Source organism: Phoca vitulina, unplaced genomic scaffold, assembly GCF_004348235.1.
Source record: "Phoca vitulina isolate PV1807 unplaced genomic scaffold, GSC_HSeal_1.0 scaffold23, whole genome shotgun sequence".
NCBI lineage: Eukaryota > Metazoa > Chordata > Mammalia > Carnivora > Phocidae > Phoca > Phoca vitulina.
The window spans coordinates 14,237,536-14,256,534 of record NW_022589726.1 but is presented as its reverse complement, the minus strand read 5'-3'; the positions used below and the strand labels follow the sequence as shown (position 1 = coordinate 14,256,534).

Sequence of the window (18,999 nt, the reverse complement as noted above, 5' to 3'; positions counted from 1 at the left end):
GCTTTTTTGTGCCTGACTTGTGCCAAGTTGTCGAAAACAGCAGGCGGGCCTTCTTGGAGGGGCCGAGGATCCGGGAGGACAGGCGTAAGCAGTTGGGCTGCTACTTCCTTCAACCGAGATCTATCCTGGTAACCCTAAAATGTCGAACTCCCTTGATCTTAGTGCTTCTGTGACCCAGCACCCTTGTTCTGCTTTCACTTTGTGATGCCTTGGATGGTGCTCCTATCCTGGACCGTCCCCCCTTACATTACTTCTGCCACATGGATTCCTTGGGAGTTGTTGACTCCAACTTCGAGCTGTCTGGAAAATGTGGTTCATTTGTTGCTGTCTGTGGCCTGCACACTGGTTCTGGCCTCGTTGCTGAAATTAATAACACATGGCCCTGTTTCTCTTTTGGATAATGGGGTAGAGATGGGTGGAGACTGAGGTTTCTTGGACAGCTGTACGGCAGATTTTGGCATTCTTGTGCCAGCAACAGGACTTAGAGTGGTCCAGTTATCCAGAGAAATCACTCACCCATACTTGCTGGATCCTTCCATCATGTTGGGACAGTATGTGCAGCCTCAAGGGGTGTCTGTCCTAGACTTTACTACCCCAGTATGGAGACTTTTCTCCCAGCATCACAAAATAATTACCGTAACAGGCAAGCCCCAAATAGTGAAAAGAACTCTCATTTGCTCATACAGATATCTTTATTTGAAAAGTTAAAAATCTCTGGCACATACAGATCTGGGCATTTGGATGTTGCCCTTGGGGTATATATGGAAATAACTTCAGTGATTTCGTGGGTTAAGTAGATTTTGCAAATACCGAGCTTACAGTTTAAAACAACCTTACATCCTTGCCCCATTATTAAACACTTTAAACTTAGTTGGTTTTTTTTCCTCTCACTTCTCTGGATTCATGCAGTTGTGGTGCTTTCTGCTGAGACTTTAGCCGGAAGGCCACACAAATCGAAAAGTACGTAGTTAACATTTTAGGTATATAACAACTATGGAATGCAGGGGTGAGAAAGATGGAGAACATGCTGTGATTTGCAGACCACACTGTATCTAAATTAAGTAGCTAGCTATTGGGCAAAAATTGGTAGATAAATTCTTTCCTGTTCTTGGCACTATCTGCTCACTTCTGTGGTCTTGCAGTAGGCATATAGCTTCTTGCCTTAGAAAAGCCCCTTTTCTTTCTTCATTTGGAGCTGCTTCCAGCCAGGCAGAGCAGCAAATTGCCCTCTTGTGATGCCAAACACAGAAATAAAATCCTGTTCAGAGAGGTAATTCTAAGAGAGAAAACAAAGTCTGTAGTTAGGAGGAGGACATGACGCCCATCAATGCCAACAGAGGAGGGGAGGGTAAAGCCAAGAGAGTGTCTTTGAAGGGGGAAGGAGAAGGAATTTTTCAGAAAGTCTGTAATGGACTTAAATTATTCACTGGAGGGTTCTTGGGTTGTAGAATCCCATTTTGGCCTGAGCAGAAGCTGACCGGATTTGCTGCTCTCGTGGTCCCACCTGGCACCAGTTTTTGGCCGGAAGAACAAGAATTGGGTTATACATGATGAATTCTAGACATGAGTTTTGGCTGAATGGAGAACTAAATCGAGTGCTGGTTTTCCTCACTTCAGGCCCTTATCTGCCATTTTTTTATCCAGACATTTTCGAATGCAAGATCGCGTGGATCTTGTTCAGAGCATAAATTGATGCTTACTGAATATTTGCTCTCTGAGTAAAATTATTAAGATACGGCTTCTGTTTTCAAGCAAGTTGTAGTCCAGATCCTTAAGAGTTGGTTAGCTAAGACATTGTGGAAAACCCAGAGACCCATCCCAAATCAACTCCTTCAAGGGGAAAATAAGTGAATTCAACCAAAACTTCAAGAGGGCATACCATCTGCCAGGCCCTGTTGTAGGTGCCGAAAAGCGGAGAACGTGGTGGTGAACAAGACAGAGAAGGTCCTTGCTCTTAAGCAGTGTTAGGGCAGTCAGGGAGGGCCACCCAGCACCTGAACCATGAGGAGGAGCTAGCTCTGTGATGGTCTGAGAGAAGAAAGGTTTCTCAGGCGGCATAAAGGCTCAAAGGCCGGGACGAGCGCGTTTGAGACAGAAAGGGAGCCCCTGGCTAGAGGGTGGTAAGTGAAGAGGGCGGTAGTATATGAGATCAGACATCAGAGAGGCAGGTGCAGGCCAGGTTGTGTAGAGCTGCGGAGGCCACAGAAAGGATTCTGGATTCTTTTTCATTTGCAGCGGGAAGCCAGTTGGGGGACTCTTGGCAGTAGTCCGTGATGGCTGGACAGCAGAGAGACGGGGAGGAGTGGACAGAGGCCAGCTGATGGACTGATGTGGGGGGTGGGAAAAAAGGAGCCCTGGGTTTTTGTCTTGAGCTACCGGGTAGCTCAGATGTCTGATGAGGGGCCTACAATGTGCCAGAGCTGTCCTAGGCCATGTACTGAGACAGGTGCTTCCCTCATGGAGAGCTCCACTCACAGTAGACATAGTTCCTTTAGCCACTCACCTCCTTTTTGGCAGGGTTCACATCCTCAGGCAGCTCCTGATTTTGATGTTTCAACAGGACTTCTATAGGGTAATATTTTGGCTCAGAATTCAGGGAGAGGGTTGCATTCCTCATGTCCTAGGTAAGATAAGAATGTGGACAGGATAAAAGACTGTTCAGGGTCTGTGCAGTTGAAGTTCTGTGTGTATAGTATTTAATATTTTGGCTGATACTACTGCACCCTTTGTGATCATCTTTTTGAACCATGATCCCTAAAGCTGGCTGCCTGTCAGAATCAACTGGGAATCTAAAATATTCAGATTTTGGGGTGCTTCTTGGGAAAGCTGCTTCAGTGAGTCTCGGGTAAATCCTGTATAGGCAGGTTGGCTTAACGCGGTGCTTAAATCTCATTTCAATACTGTGATCACAGACCTTCTTGTGGCGCTTGTATTTAGGCTCTACATTTCCAGCCTTTAAATGACTTCAAATTGAAGTCATACTGTTGTTAAATACATTTTAAAGATACTATGTAGCCATTAGCTTTGGAATCTTGAGTTTGTAGAGCACAAAGGATGGAGCTGCAGATGGCATGGACACCTGCTACCATGGGCTCATCCTGATGCTAAAGAGCTGTTGGATTCCTGGCCAGAGGCTCCACTTCTTTTCGCCATTAGAGTAGGGGTAATGAGTTTTTTGTGGTCTGCACGGTCAGAAACTGGTAAGCATCTCATTTCGGTTAGAAGCTTATTATTTATGAAAAATACTGCCAGTCAATTTAGTCTGTCCTGAATGATAGAATTGAATAATAAACCTAGTTTTTGTAGTTTTTGTTTGTTTTTTTAGCTTAAACAACAAACATTCATTTCTCAAGAGTTCTGGAGGCTAGGAACCTAGTCCAAGATCAAGGTGTCTGGAAATCCTGGGTCTGGGGAGAGCTCGCTTCCCAGCTTGTGGATGGCATTTTCCCAGTGTATTCTCATCCGGTAGAGAGCCAGCCCTCCTAGCTCTTCCTTCAAGGGCACTAATTACCCCCTAAAGGCCCCACCTCCTCATACCACCACATTAGGGGCTAGGGGTTCAACATACGAATTTTGGAAGACAAACACATTCAGTCCATAATTCTAGGTGATTCCTAGGTCATAATTCCTTATATTTAAAAATATTTTTTTTTTAAGCAGCAAGTCTATTCTAAATCCAGGAAGACAGTGAAACGAGGAACTTGGCTTTGAGACCTGCTTTGCTATTGATTAGAACAATCTTAAAAGAGCCCACTAGAGTGATACTAAGAAGGACACGATAGGGTTTCGCCCATGCGGTGTCTGTAGTGTTTACGGTTTCTCTCTGGCTCCGAATGCCCGTGTGACTTGCTTCTGCAGGAGCAAACCCAACTCACAGCAGTGATTCTCGTGATAGCAGTGGCATCTCCCAGCTCTTCTTTTAACTGCTCATAGGATTTCCCTGCCTGGAACAAAGAGACGGAAGACAGGATGAGGTGCTGCTTACAGGGGGAGGGACATCTTAGGCCTCATCTACCCTCGAGGAAAGCAACAAAGCCGGGGAATCAGAAGACATTGCAGGGCTAAGCAGGAATGAAAATCCCCCCTTCTGGGTCCATGCCAGGTTGGAACGTCCTTCAACATGATCTGCATTCTTTGCTGGTGTTCCTTAACCCTCCACACAAGACCGAAGAAGACAGAGCCATTGACTAGGAGTCAGAAAACCTGGCTTCTTCCTAGTGGTTAACTGTGACTTTCGACAAATCCCCTCCTCTAAGCTTCCTCCTCTTTAACATGGAAACTTTTGCCCCAGCTGTCAGGGTGGTTGTAAAGCTCAAAAAAGGAGATGTGTGTGGATAAACTTTATCAACCATCGCTTACTTCCACACACGGCTTCTTCCTGAGACAAGCTGTGAATTCTCTAACCAGACTGAGTGCCGTGGTGGGCAGAAAAGAGAAGGAAAGGAAAAAGCAGGGGAGTGGAGAGGGGGTGGGGGAAATGTGGTCCTGGATTTACTCAGCCCTTAAGTCAGTACCCTGCCTTCCCACTAAGCTATTCGCTCTGAGCTCCTGGGCAGTAGGGAGGTCTCCCCCATTCTCTCTGTTCTTACGCTCCAAACATGAGGGTCCCACGCCAAGAACCAGCCCGTGAAGATGGGAGGCTCAAAGCCCTGTTTGATGATCAGGATCGGTGTGTCTGCATCCCGGCCGCTGGGGTGAGTGTGCAGGTACTCCTGGGCCGTCGCAAGGGCGCTCTCCTTCTCTGTGGCATTGGCCTCAGCCCCAATCCACAAGAACACCTGTGTGGTAGAGGTGGCATCTTAATGCGCGTCTATCAAGGACTAAGGACTAGACCAGACCCACTGCCTTTCCTTTCCCCCTCAGCGAACCACAGCCTCAGAGAACTTTCCCGGCCTCATTTGCTCAGCAGAGAGAAAGGCTTTCCCAGAATCAGCTTGGTGTTTTGATTCTAATTACACATGTATCTCCTAAATCTACATGTCCAGTCCCAAGCTCTCGGTGAACTTCGGCTTCCTGAACTCAACTTTTTGCAGGACACTCCCCCTCCCCCTGACCGTGGCTGTCTCTAGGAACCTCAAACAGAACCCCCCCAAATGTAGCTCTTCTTTTCTAGACCTGCGTCCGTGTCTCCATTCTTGGTCAATGGCATCCATCCAGTCACCTAGGGCAGTAACCTGGGAGCCATCCTTGATGCCCCTGTACCCAGCGAGTCACCAAGGCCAGCCCGTTTCCCTCCTATGCATTTGTCATAGGTGTCACCATCCCTCTATCTGACCCCATTGCCCCTGTGCAGCCCGAGGTGGCCCTTAGTCCTCTTACTCAACTGTTACAGTGCTCTCCTGACTAGCCTCCCAGCACACCTTCTGTCGTTTCCCCCGTCCCTCCTCTCCCACACTTTGCAGGGTGATCAGTCGAAAGCACAGCGACTGTGTCATTCACCTGCTTAAATTTCCGTAGCTTTCCAGGATAAAATTAAAACTTGACATGGTAGGTAAGGCCCATACCTACTTCTTAGCTTCATCTCGAACTCCTCTACCCTATCTTAGGGTCTGATGATATTGTTGGGAGTTCCTTGTATACTAGACAATTACATGCCTTGCTTTTTAACTTGTGCTATTTCCTTTGCCCAGGATGCTCTCTCTACCTGATTAATGCCCACTCATCCTTTGCGATTCAGCCTGGGAGCCGTCTCCTCTAGGAAGTCTTCTCTGAACCCCTAAACTATGTTGAGTGCCCCTAATTTGTGCTCCCGTGGCACCATACCTCCATTACAGCAAAATGATGTTTCTCTGTCCAGCCCCTCCATCAGCCTGTAAACTCTGAGAGCAGAGGCCCTTCACCTTGGTGACCCTACCCCTATCACAGTGACTGGGGCATGAAGGAAGTGCTGAGTACGTCTGCTGAGCTGAGCTGAGGAAAATAGGATGTCAGGGAGGGTTTGCCTTGGAGAGCTCCCCTTTACGGCCCAATATTCCCTAAGAGGCCCATCGTTCTGAGTGTGGAGCCTGTTGCTGCCTCTCCTAAGAAAAGAAGTGCATGATGATAAGATGGACTGATTTTCCCAAGGCAAGGTGGGAAACTTCCCAAGGTGGTCAGTTTTAAACAACACTCTGTTCTCTCCATCCCTGGCAAAAAGTGGGCTCTTCCTTTGGCTACCACTGACAGATGTTTGGTGGACTCGGGGAAGGGCCAGGGCTACCCCGGGTTTATCCTGGCAGGGGAGGTGCGACATGAAAAGTAGCCTAAAGTCGGGGGGGGGGGGTGTCTTTGTCACTTGTTCCAAGTTCTCTGGCTGTGTCTTACCTGGTCCCAGGTATCTAGGAGCATCACATCACCTGGGTTCAGGTCATCCTGGGTGAAGTCTGTGATCTCCGTGACAACGAACCGCCCAGTCTTATTGGAACATTCAAAGAGACGAGGCTGCACATCTAGGATTTCCTGCTGTAGTCTGCAATGCAGTCCATTTAGAGGAACTGAGCTACTAAGAAATCATGTTTTTTTTTTAAATTTAAATTCTAGTTAGTTGACATACAGTTCAGTATTGGGTTCAGGGGTAGCGTTCAGTGGTTCATCAAGAAATGGGTGTTTAGAACTGAAAGGCATCCTAGAGTTGGTGCAGTTCACAAGCCTGGGCGGCAGGGGGAGCCCCGAGGAGGGGACAGCGCATTCCCATACCTTTTGTCGTTGGCATAGGCCGTTTTTCCTCCCAGCAGGTCCCAGAACTCAGCTGGCTCCTGGCCCTCGGCCACAGTGTCCTCGGTGCCCTCGCAGAGAAGGCTGGCCAGCTCCTTAGCCATCGCCCGCTCATCCCCACTAGACCCCTGAGAGTGGGGTGAGGAGAACACAAGTGTTAGTCGCACATAGACACGTCGATGGGCAGGGGGAGGGAGTCACACTAAGAGTGTACTTGGATCAGCTACCAGGCAACAGTGCCCCAGGATGGGGAGCTAGGTTTGTTCTAGTCCCAGGAAAGGAGGGGTGGGAGAGGAAAACAGCGTGGTGGCAAAGAGCAGGACTGGACTCTGAGCCCACCGTGGATGTTGGTCAGAGGCACCTTTGTTTCAGCTTCGGTTGGAATGTTAGCACCTCCTCTTGATTTTTTTTTTTTTAAGAGAAAACATTTATTCTTTAAATTACATTCAAGAAAATTCACTTTTTGGTGTACAGTTCTATGAGTCTTGACCAACAGAGAATCATGTTACTGCCATCAAAATGAAGATACAGAACATTGCCTCAGCCCTGCAAAAAATTCCCTCAGGCTACTCCCCCTTTGTCATCAGACCCTCCCCAAATCCTTAACCTCTGGCAACCGCCAATCTGTTCTCCATCACTACAGTTTGCCTTTTCCAGAATGTTATAAATGGAATCATACACTAGATAGCCTTTGAGTTTGGCTTCCTTCACTTAGCATAGGACATTTGAGATTCACCCTTGTTGGGAGGATCAACAGCTTTTTTCTTTGTGCTGCTTAGTAGTATCCTACTGTATAAATATACCACTGTCTTTTCATTCTTCAGTTGAATTGCTTCCAATTTTGGGTGATTATGAATAAAGGTGCCAGATATATTTGTGTGAAGGTAGTTTTTTCTTTCTCGTGGGTAAATAAATACCCAGGCACGGGATTGCTGGATCATAGGTGTGTGTTTTATAAGAAACTGTCAAATCATTTTCCAAAGGCTGGTGCATTCCCACCAGCAATACAGGCGAGTTCCTGCATCCTCATCTGCACTTGATATTGTCTTTTTTTTTTTTTTTTTTTTTAGCCCTTCTGCTAGGCATCCAGTGGTATCTCTGTGGTTTTCACTAGCATTGCCCTGATACCTGTGCTGTGGAGCATCTTTTCCTGTTCAATTCTCTTTTGTAAAACAATTTTAGTGCTTTTTAATGTAGATGCACCCCGAATTGACAAAAATCACAGTTTTAGTGTTTGTGTTCAATGTTAATGCCTGTCCTACTACGATCCACCAAACTGGTGTGGAAAGATTGACTTATCCAGCCTCCCTCTGTGTAGAAGTTTATGGAGCATCTCCTGGGTGTGAGCAAGGCTGTCAGTGAGTTTCTAATTGTGGGGAACTTTGGCAGTTCCTTTGAAGATCCTTTAGGAAAAGGCTCATCTTCTTGAGGACTGCTCCGGCCTACTTTTTAGTTCCTTTGTCCTTGCTGACAGGAAGGTGGGCAGAGGGCTGGGCTCCACGGGGCTGGTGTGAACCCTGGGCCCAGCTGTCTCACCTTGCCGTACCACAGGTAATTCTCTGCCTGGCTCCGTAGCAGAAAGGCATCACTGGAGTTCAGGGAGGAGGCCAAGGCTGGAACCTCCACCGCTTTGGTGTTAGATTTGTCATTTCCTTGAATCTGGAAGAGCCTTACTGGGGGATTGGGCTCAGCATTTGCCTTTCTGGAAGTCCCACCCTAGAGAGAAGGAGAAAAGCAGAATCTGGTTCTAGGAGGCACCATGTGAACAGAGCACTAGGCTAGCCATTGTGGAGATTATGGATGAATTTACCACTGCTTTTGCCCTCGGGGAGCTTCCATGCCAACTGGGAGAGGTCAGGTGAGCTGGAACTGCGATACCAATAATATTAGCTCTCATTCAGAGACTCTTATTATATGCTAAGCTCTATGGCTGGTGCTTTACCTGTATCATTTCATGGATCCTCGTAATAACTGTGAAGTAGGTATTTATTTATTAATTTTAAATTTTTTTTCTTTTTTTTTAGATTTCATTTATTTGAGAGAGAGAGCGAGAGCACAAGCAGGGGGAGCAGCAGAGGGAGAGGGAGAAGCAGGCTTCCTGCTGAGCAGGGAGCCCGATGTGGGGCTTGATCCCAGGACCCCGGGATCATGACCTGAGCCGAAGGCAGCCGCCCAACCAACTGAGCCACCCAGGCACCCCAGTAGGTATTTATTTTTAAAGATTTATTTATTTATTTGAGAGAGAGAGAGAGAAAGAGAGAGAGAGCACACATGCTCGTGAGCAGAAGGAGGGGCGGCAGGAGAGGGAGAGAGAGAATCCCAAGCAGACTCCCTGCTGAGTGTGGAGCCTGATGCGGGGCTCGATCTCACAGCCCTGAGATCATGACCTGAGCTGAAATCAAGAGTCGGACACTTAACTGACAGCCACCCAGGTGCCCCCAAAGTAGGTATTTATTACAGTACAGATGGGAAAAGTGAGGCTTAGCAACCTGGTTAATAAATGACAAGGCTAGGACTTGCCCGCAGGCGTGGGTGATATCAAGCATATGACATTATAGTGCTGGTAGTGCTTCGGCCAGGGCTTCATGGAAGAAGTGGGCACACCTAGGGGCGGGACTGGACAGGGCATCAGGTGGCACACGTGAGGTCTAATGGGGAGACCTACCTCACCGGAGTGGAGAGTGTGGGTTAGGGCGCTGAGAGTAACACACCCGCATGGGTAAAACCGGTCAGAGCATGAAACACCTTGGACGTTAACGAGGCAGTGGTTTGGACTTGAAGCCCTGGGCAGCTGGGATTCCCTTGAGTGTCTCAGAGAGATTAACCCTCTTCTTGTCTGTGTCTACCCCCAGCCCTGGTTTCCATCCCTCCTCTCCTATACTGCAGCCTCCTGCTGACTTATTTGTCTGAGTATTCCTGCTCCTGGTGTCACTTTTTCTGAGGGGTCTCACCTCAAAGATAACCAGCTTCCCTTTGAAGATGGCCATGAAGTGGCGGGGCTCCTTCCCCATGGTAACTCGGACCTGCACAGGCGCCCCGTCAAACTGCTGATCCACCTCCGTGGCCTGGTATGCCGAGGCCACCAGCTCATCCTTGGAGGCGTGGTGGCCCTGCAGGGGTGAGAGGGTGAGCACTGGGTCCTTGCTACCCCTCGCCCCCGCCCAGGGGCCAGAGGTAGCGTCAGGATCCCAAGGAGGAGCCTGCGTCAGGCCTACCTGCCAGATATACAAGATGTAGCGTGGCTTCCCATTCACCTCGTATGTGTAGAGAACCAGATAGCAGTCTCCCCCATAGAAGAAGCCATACCACTGATGCTCCACGGGGACCAGCTCCAGGTTTTCAATCCTCCAGATCTGGACACAGAAGGAGACACAAGTTCTCAGAGATGGGGCTCCTATTTGGAAAGATGGCTGCCTGAAGGGAACTGGGCCATGCTTCACGGAGAATCCAGGCGGGTGAGGCATGAACATCCACCCAAAGTACACCTTCCCTCTCTGGTTCTTCTTTCCCAGCTGTGAGGGCTTATCACATTTGCATGATTTGAATCCCGAGAAGAACCGGATCATTCCTGCTCCAGTGCATCCCCATCATGGCTCTGAGATGATTTGACTATTTCTGCCCGGTGAGTTATTGATAGCACATGGGGGTAGTGGCCTTTCACTTCCCTGAGGGGTTGTGGGAAAGCGTTGCAGACTCCGGTCACCTCTGAGAGCCGACTCCTGAGGTCCCAGAGATGAAAACGAAAGCAAAGCAGACCAGAGTCACCCTCTCCCTCCTCTCCAGCAAAACAGCTAGGAGGGCCGGTGCTGCCCGCCCTGAGATGCCAATCACTGACTTACCTCAACCTCCCCATTGCCATCATCGACCATTCTTTCCTGGGCAGCGACCTCCGGCTTGGTGTGCAGCAAAGTCACATCAAATTTATCCTGGAGAACTTTAGCTGCAGAGAAGGGGTTGGGAGAAGCCAAGTGGGTGAAGAGCATCTGTTCCTGCCTTTCTAGAGAGTCCCAGCAGTGGGAAGGGGAGCTGGGGAGCAGCCTTACCAATTTTGCCGACACCAGACGTTTTCCCCCGGCCCACGGTCTGGTCCTTCACTGCCCACTTCTGGAACAGCTGCTTGAACATGGCCGACTCGGCACCGTCGTTGACGGTCTCCACGTTGGTGCTGCAGCGGTAGCCCTGCATCTGGATGAAGTTCTGCAGACAGCCCCCCACGCCCCCGAAAGTCACATCAGTCAGGGAATGCACTGGGTTCTGTGCTTGTCTGGTGACTTGCCCTTTGAAGCCAGTCAGCAGGATTGCTCCCTTGTGGGAGTCGGAGTCAAATGCTAACTCACTTATGTCTAGGGACCAAGTTACCTGCCTCAGGGAAAGGACTGTGGGAACATTTTCGTATCTCTGGATTGGCCTGTCATGACCATTAATTTTTTTTTGCAAGATCCTCTATACTGTGTTCCTGGCGCACTCATGTACTCCACTGAGTTTGTGTCACAAGCATTTGCTCATTTACTGCTGCGTAAGCGCATCTTGCTGGGTTCATCTGCATGGGTCCGGACAACGTCACAGGCCCCTTGAGGACAGGGCCGTTGACCGTGATGTGATGTCCCCTTCGATAATAGCAGCCATGTTTACTGAGCAAGTGTAGGCACCAGGTACTGTCCTAAGTGTCTTACAAATGTTACTGACACCTCAGAACAACCCTAGGAGTTGTCTCTTAAACCTGGCTTTATCCCCAGGTTGTCTGTCTGACTGAAGTGCGTGTATGTAACAGTGCTGTCATAAGCCCCAGTGCCTCGTCTGGTTCTCTGAACACATCTGACGTGGTCCTGACAGAATTTTGTGGACAATACTGTACACATGTAGCTCCTACCAGGGCTTTAGACATGGCCGTCTGTTTCTCAGTCTTTGTGGCTCTTCTTCCTTTCCACACGTAGATCTTGGTTCCACTTTGGTCTAAGATGTAGCAGTCCTGAAGCGGGCAGGGATAAAGGTGGTTACTGCCAATCGGGACCATAAGGAAGATCTCTGAAGCCAGGTCTGGCCACGGAAGCCGCGCCTACCCAAGCTCTACTCACGTCATGGTTCAGTAAGTCCTGGACCAGGGGCCTTGTCGCTACCTCTGTGACCACCAGCTGCCCAGCTGAGTCCGAGACACTGGAAAAGGGGAGAAGTTAGCTTGTGCCTTCTCTTCTACAAAGCATCTTGTAGTCAGTTTGATATTTTGCTGGTTTTGTTTCAGTGTAGAGTTTCTGGGTCAAGTTTGACCTCTTATGACAGGCGTGGCTTGAATGCAGACAGGAATGTGATGGACTCTGTTCTCGAGAGGAGACTTTGGTGCATCTCTCTCCGGAACATGATCTCCTCCACATCCCTGGGCATAGATAGAGCCAAGTAAAGGAAGAGTCTCCTCAAGAGACCAGGAAGAGTTGCTGACAAGAGCAGATGGTAGCTGCCTCCTTGAGTGGGGAACACTGAGCTCCTTCTGAAAGCTGCATTTGAAAAGGGTTAAAAGAAAGCCAGATGCCTGGGGGCACCTGGGTGGCTCAGTCGGTTATGCTCAGTCGGTTATGCTGTCTGCTTTCAGCTCCCTGGGTCAGGTTCTGGGTGTGTGGGGGGGTGTCCTGGGATCGAGCCACCTCCCTCTCTCTCTGTGTGCATGCGCACTCTCTCTCTCTCTCAAATAAATAAATAAAATCTTAAAAAAAAAAAAAAGCCAGATGCCTATACCCAAAATGAGGAGCCAAGCACCCCCTACTCCAGCTTCCAACCAGCAGCCAGGTTTAGTTACTCACTGATACAACATGATGTTTGAGATGCCTATACCCAAAATGAGGAGCCAAGCACCCCCTACTCCAGCTTCCAACCAGCAGCCAGGTTTAGTTACTCACTGATACAACATGATGTTTGATTTCTGCTGCTGGTCCATGATCTCATCGGGCACGGCAGGCTTGATAATAGAGCGCTGGCCAAGGGTGTCCTGAAGGACCTTCATCAGCTCTGGACTTGCTGCCTCCTTGTCTCCCTCGATCACGCCTATTTCAGCACGGCCCCCTCGTTCCCTGTCCCGAATATCCTTTGCCAGAAGCATAGCCTGTCAAAGAAGCCCCAAGAAGCACTCAGTCCCGCTGGGCCCCCTTGGCGCTTGCTGGCTTCGGGGGCAGCGACCTGTGTCCCAGACACAGGAGTTATTCTGCGGCTTAAGACCCCGGGGGTGAGTCACAGACTCAGGCACTTGGCCTGTCTCTGAAACAGATTCTGCTCCAACGCAGGGGTCTGTCTGTCTCCGCATCTCACGGAAGAGCCAGTGAGGAAGGAAGATGGAAAAGGCAACCCAGAGAGTGAGAGCCCCATGACCGGGCCTGAGGGAGAGGAGAAGGGGCTCAGACTGGGAAGAACCACACCTTCAGGCGCTCTCCGCTGTTGCTCTCTGGGCCATTCCATTGGATGATGACCTTCCCAAGGTCCAGCAAGAAGACATCGCCTTGGTTAAAACTGTCCCAGCTCATCTCCACCTGCAGATGAGAAGTAGACGTCGTTCAGGAGGAATTCTTAGGTACTAGCGGGCGAGGCTCTGGGTGCAGGACAGAGGGTGGGCAGGACTTACCTCGGTGGCCCTGATGTTTCTTTTCCCCTTCACGTGTAACAGCCGCTTCACGTCATAGGTGTTGGTCTCCACATGCTTCATCCCGGAGGCCACGCCCCCCTTCTTGTAGCTGAGGGGATATCCAGATAACCCCCCGTTATTTATGTGCTAGGGACTGGGGAGGCCGGTGTCAGTTGGGCAGACGCGGCCTCTGCCCTCAGGGGCGGCGGCGACAGAACGAGACTCCGTGAGGCCTTTTTGACAGAGTGGTCCGGGCAGTCTTCTCCGGAGGAGTGACATTCAAGCTGACATACGAGGAGGACTAGGAGCCAACCAGCAGAGGACTAGTGTTCCAGCGGGTGGCTCCGGGGTGAGGACCCCGTAGCACGAGCTTGGCTGGTTCTAGCCGCTGTGTGAATCGCAGCATGTGACAAGGAGAGGGGCACAGGCTGGGTGGCCGCAGCCGAAGCATTCATAGCACTATGGCCTTAAGACCAACCGGCTCGGGGAGTCCGCTCTCCTGGCCCTGGAGTTCCTCCCAACCCCGCGTCCACCCCAGGCGTCCTGCCCCTGCAGGCCGGGCAGAGAGCCACCCTGGAGTAGGACGTTTGTCTGTGGGCTCCCTGGTGACTCATGGGGTGCGCCGTGCCCAGCAGGTCCTCAGTCAGTGCGACTGCCAACCGGCAAGAAGCTAGCCTTGGACCAGCCTCAGGTCTCTCGAGCTCCTCGGAATCCCTCTTTTTGTTTTCAATCTCGAGCGCAAAGTTTGGAGTTAGACTCCTCAGTTCGTGGAACATTATCATCCCCGTCCTTTCCAAGACCCCTCTCCTATTTTCAGTATTTATGCATTCCCTTTTCTCTGCATATGTCCCCCCACTCCTCTCCCCACGACAGGCATCCCTTCCGACCGTTGAACGACTGCCTTTTTATTTTCATTTGGGTAAATGTGTCCTGTTGTTTGGTGGGCATGTATTTTTTTTAAAACAGAAATTGGCACTGTTATATATTTCAGGTCCGTCTCTTACTCTGGTCACTAGGACCATGTTTTAATTTCAGGGCTGTCCACAGCTCAGCCGGTATCTGCTCCACGGCCTCCTGCTGTGTACTCCTTCCTGTCCCGTCTCCCTGTGACGGGCACTTACGGGGGGGCCACGGCTTCACACCGTCACTCCTGACACTGCTGTGAACCTTCTGGCTCGTGAGCCCTTGCGGAGCTGGGTGCGGGAGAGGTCCCCTGACGTATACAGCCGGGAGTGGGATTGGCCTCAGTGACAGCACACTGTCCTCCAGCCGCCACTGACCACCAGACTGGTCCTCACCGCCCCCCGCCCCCGACGGGCCACGCGGCCTCCCCTTTCCCCCCCAGTCTTGCCACCGCTTGCCTCCGCCCGGCCCTCTGGTCTGCCCTGCTCTGGTAGGTGGAAGCCATAGCTTTGATTTGATCTGTATTGCTCTGATTCTTCATACACCGATTGGCCCTTTTGGTTTCCTCTTTGGTAAACTGCCATTTCTGTCCTCGCGCTGGTGAACTACTCACATGATGCCCTGCTTGAAGTAGCCGTGGAAGGTGTCAGACTCGTGGTACTGGACCTCTCGGTGCTGCACGGGGCTGCCCCCCAGGTAGTCATCCAGCTGTGTGGTGTAGATGGCCGCGCAGGTCTGCTCATCCTGGGAGGAGTCCTTCCCGATCCAGAAGTGGATGTCCTGGGAGAGGAGGCTGCCCACTCTCCGTGTCTGGGATGTCCAGAGAGATCAGGTCAGGGGCCAGCTCACCTCCATCCCGCTCTGCTGCTGGCTCCCCGGGCGTATGGTGGCTCGTGGCCGCCCTAGGCAGGCTCCGGGCCTCTCTCCCTCCCTCCGGGGCCCCTGTGCACACCTGCTATGTGGCTCAAGCTCTGGCAGCCCAGAATCCTCCCGCATTTGGGGAGAGTTGACAGCTTACTGTTCTCCAACTACATGGAGACCCGTGAGGATCTTTTCCAAGTTGAGATACAGACTGGCCTTGTGCCCCCTCGCTCCCTGCTCTCCCGCGGCTGACACGGTGCCAATCTGTCCATCTGCCTGGCTCGGTCGGCATCGTTCATGTGCGATATTGTTCCCTCAACCAGAATGGGCACTTTGAGGCATGGCCTTGTATTTACCTGGCCTGCCTCCATACCACTCTAATGTGGGGGCGGTGCTGCTTGCGGGGTCCTCGCTGAGGTTCAGACTGAGGGCCCCATCCCCTAAGAATGGCCTTTCTAGTCAAACTGGAGGCCCGTTCTGTACAACACTGAGGAAGAATCAAGACGGATACCAGGAACCTGATTAGCATCAGCAGCAGATCTCGGTGGAACCCAAGAACGGCTCTCAAGGGAGAAGCTCATGGGAACCGGCAGGGGTGGGGGGGCTTGGGGGTGGTGGTGCTCACCGAGAGGATGACGTAGCAGTCCCCCTCATAGAAGTTGCCGTGGGCACTCAGGGGAACCAGCGCCAGCTCCAGTTTCTGGAAGGACAAGGGCTGTGTATAGTCTGCCTCCCACCCCCCACTCCCCAGCATCCCTGTCCTCCATCATGTGGCACAGGTGGCCGGGGAGAAGTAGGGAAGATGTCCCTGCTGATTCTATAGGGCATGGTGGCTAGCCACAGGATTAGTGGGCCCACCCCTCTGGCTTCTGCCGGGCTCTGCCTGCATGGCCCCAGGGCTGAATCTGGGTCCCTGTCTTTACCCCACCCCCCTCCCTACCCCTGCTTGGTCTCACTATACTTGAGGAGCCTTGTGAGCTCCTCTAGCCCTTTGCAGGGAAAAGAGCTGGATATAAGCGGTCGGGTCAAATCTTACCTCTGAGCAGCTGCACCTGAGCCTCTGACACCATCCTCCAACCCTGACCGCCCAGTGCTGGGCAAGGGCTGCAAACAGAGCGTGGGGGTGCCGTGGGGCTAGGAGGCGAGCGCCGGCGGTGTGCGGGCGGGGCTCCACGGCCAGCGCTCCGTATTGGATTCTGGGGTGGGGGCTTGACGTGTCCCCTGCGCATATGGCTTGTCCCAGGAGAGCCATTCACATGGCCTCAGATAGGGATTTTCCTCACTCTCTCTAAGTGACAGGCACCTGCAGTCATACTTGTGTATATTCTATGTAAGATGTGCGTGTTAAATGTAAAGATGTTAAATATACCATACTTTTGGTAACTTTTAGTACCTACTTTGAAATAATCAGGAAGCTTTAAGGGCTCTGGGTTTTAGGCAGCCGCCCCTCCCTGGGCTCAGAGCAGGGAGGAGAGGTGCGGGGAGGGGGGTTCTTACATCTGGCAGGTGGAGCTGCCCAGGCCAGGGCTGTTCCCAGCTAGACTGCTGGAGCTCGAGGTCAGCTGGAGGGGCTCAAGCCCAGGTGGGAGAAGGGATGAGCGGCCCCCTGATCTACGCAGTAACCCCACCTCCCCTACCACTTGGCAGGAACCAGCGTGCCCTGTGAAAGACAGGTTCCAGTTTTTCTGACAGGAGTCTTCGGTCTTTCTCTAGGGCATTTACTGCAAGTGCAAACTCACTGAGCAGATGGCAGGATAAAGGGCAAGCTTAGTTTTGCTTGGAGCCCGGCTCTCCAGAGCTAAAAGCATTTCCTCCACCCGCGAGCACCCAGGAGGGGTCAAGGATAGGAAAAGGTGACTCCGATGCTGTCTCTCGCTATTTCCCAAGGCAGGAGACTGCAGGAGGGCCCGGGGTGACCAGAGACCGCCCCCAGATGCCGTGTGAAGAGGAAGGTGCGCCTCCAGCCCAGCTCACCTCTATTCTCCAGGTGATGATCCCAGGGTCGTTGCCCACAGCCCTGAAGGCGCTGCTCAGAGACATGGCGCTTGTCTTCCCAGGACTGCAACATCACAGAGTGAGCGGGGCGGATGATGCCTCTCGCGGCAGGCAGCCCTCCAGCTTTTCCCCTAAGTCATTTCCTAGCATCTTGTCAGCTATCCTGCCATGTGTCTGTGGGGCACCCTGCACTGTTTCATGGCGATGCGGGAAATGACTTGTCCAAGTTCCCACTGTAAGCCTGGCTGGCCTGGGGGAGGGGGGCTCACCCAGAAAGAAGGTCACCTTCCCCCTTGCCACTCCCCTGGTAATAGCCACGGTTATCGACTGAAGGGCTGATATATATGGTAAGCCCTGTGCGGGTTCACTTTATGTTGTCATTTAATTCTCATAAACTGAGTCTCTTTTCATCTTACATCGTAGGTGAGTTGAGGTTTGGAGAGGTTAAATAATTTGCCTGATGTCACACGCTAGAGTGAAATCCGTATCTGGCCCTAAAACCTGTGCTTTTAGTCACTCTGATGTCGTGTAACCCTTCCTCAACTTATCTGCCTTCAGTGGCACACGGGAAGAAAGGCTTGTATCAGTATTTCCAAGTTGGGCTGCCTTCTCTCATTCATCCCGTCCAGCTCCTCCCAGGGTCCTCGCTTGCCAGGTCCGCTGTGCGGTCAACTCTTTGGCTTCCTCTTTGGGCTTTACTTTCCAGACTTTTCCCTTTTAAGTAAACTGTCCTAAAACTCCAACACCCCATCTTGTTTTTGTCCTCTGACTAATAATATTCCCTGTGCCTCGCGGAAGAGGGAAAGCAACATGGCCGAGCAGGGTGTGGGACCGAGTTGGGGTGCTGGCAGCGACAGGCTGGGTGGCCGGGCCCGCCTGGGGGCAGAGGCCCCCCCCGTGTCCCCTCCCACCCAGACCCGCAGGAGTCGGTGGTGGCCGCCCACGAGGCAGGGTGGGGAGGAGGAGGAAGCGGGGAAGACAAGTGCGGGTGGATCGGACGCCACCTGCGCTCAAGGCGTGTCCAGGAGCATCAAGCGCTTCCACACATCCATGCTCCCCTAGCGGCTTTGTAGCATCAAAGTGCCTGCCTGGCTCTTGCTCTCAAGGAGCTTGCGTTCCCTGATGAATGCTCTCAAGAGGCGAAGGAAAAAAGATGTGCTTGATGGATTTACATAAAGTAAAAAACCAAAACAAAAAACAAAAACACGACCCACCCAGAAAGGGCCGCGTGGAGCTGTGCTATCCGGAGGCGTATTGCGCGTGTTTGGCCATTCCATCCTTGAGCCTCGGTGGATGAAGCCAGGTTTGGAGAGTTTGTGCCATTATCTAGCATGGGCTTTGGCAAAACACAGAATACCAGACTCCCTTTGTGTTCTGCTACAGCAAGACTAAGGCGGAGCAGCCAATGTTTGAGGATTTAATTTGCTAACTCGTGCTGCCCCACCCTCCCCGGTGCTGCTCAGAACTGCCAGGAAATATTCGTTCAGGTTTTTCTCAGACCCTCGATTTCATTCATTAAAGGCAACTGCCGTGACCCAACTAGGGGAAGGGGACAAGGGCCAACGAATTCATTTCTTGAAAACCGAGAAGTTTCAACCTGGGAAAAACCAAACCGGCTGGCATTAATGAGGGCTGTGACTCTCAGAGGCCAAAAGCAGTCCCATTTCCCAGCAGGGACTTAGGGATCAAAAGGGAAGGAGCTCACTGGGCCAAGGCCCCCCAACCAAGGAGAGGACATGCTCAAAGAAGGCACTTGCTGCCACACCGGAACACCCAGTGATTGCATTCGTGACATCGAAGTCCCCCAAAGCTGAGTTTCTTCCTCCCTCTTCCCCAAGTCCTTATTTATTAATTCGGCGTTGCAGAAACCCTTGGGGTGGGGCGGGGTTTTGAAATCCCAGGCTAAAAGCCAGCGGCCCTCAATTCTTACAGAGCTCTGTGAA

General features: G+C 51.5%; 1 protein-coding gene across 1 annotated transcript; it reads right to left on the bottom strand.

Annotated features, from left to right (window-relative positions):
* Nucleotides 1-38: 38 nt before the first annotated feature.
* Nucleotides 39-18,185, bottom strand: AVIL (advillin). Its single transcript, XM_032420385.1, has 18 exons — nucleotides 17,036-18,185; nucleotides 15,687-15,761; nucleotides 14,814-15,010; nucleotides 13,298-13,406; nucleotides 13,095-13,205; nucleotides 12,582-12,784; nucleotides 11,769-11,847; nucleotides 11,564-11,662; nucleotides 10,737-10,890; nucleotides 10,533-10,633; nucleotides 9,645-10,046; nucleotides 8,230-8,409; nucleotides 6,676-6,821; nucleotides 6,304-6,448; nucleotides 4,590-4,778; nucleotides 3,876-3,944; nucleotides 2,504-2,620; nucleotides 39-1,276 (listed from the first exon to the last, which is right to left on the bottom strand). Exons 1-18 carry the CDS (start codon nucleotides 17,099-17,101, stop codon nucleotides 1,163-1,165), a joined length of 2,556 nt encoding a protein of 851 aa, XP_032276276.1. The 5' UTR covers nucleotides 17,102-18,185; the 3' UTR covers nucleotides 39-1,162.
* Nucleotides 18,186-18,999: the final 814 nt, after the last annotated feature.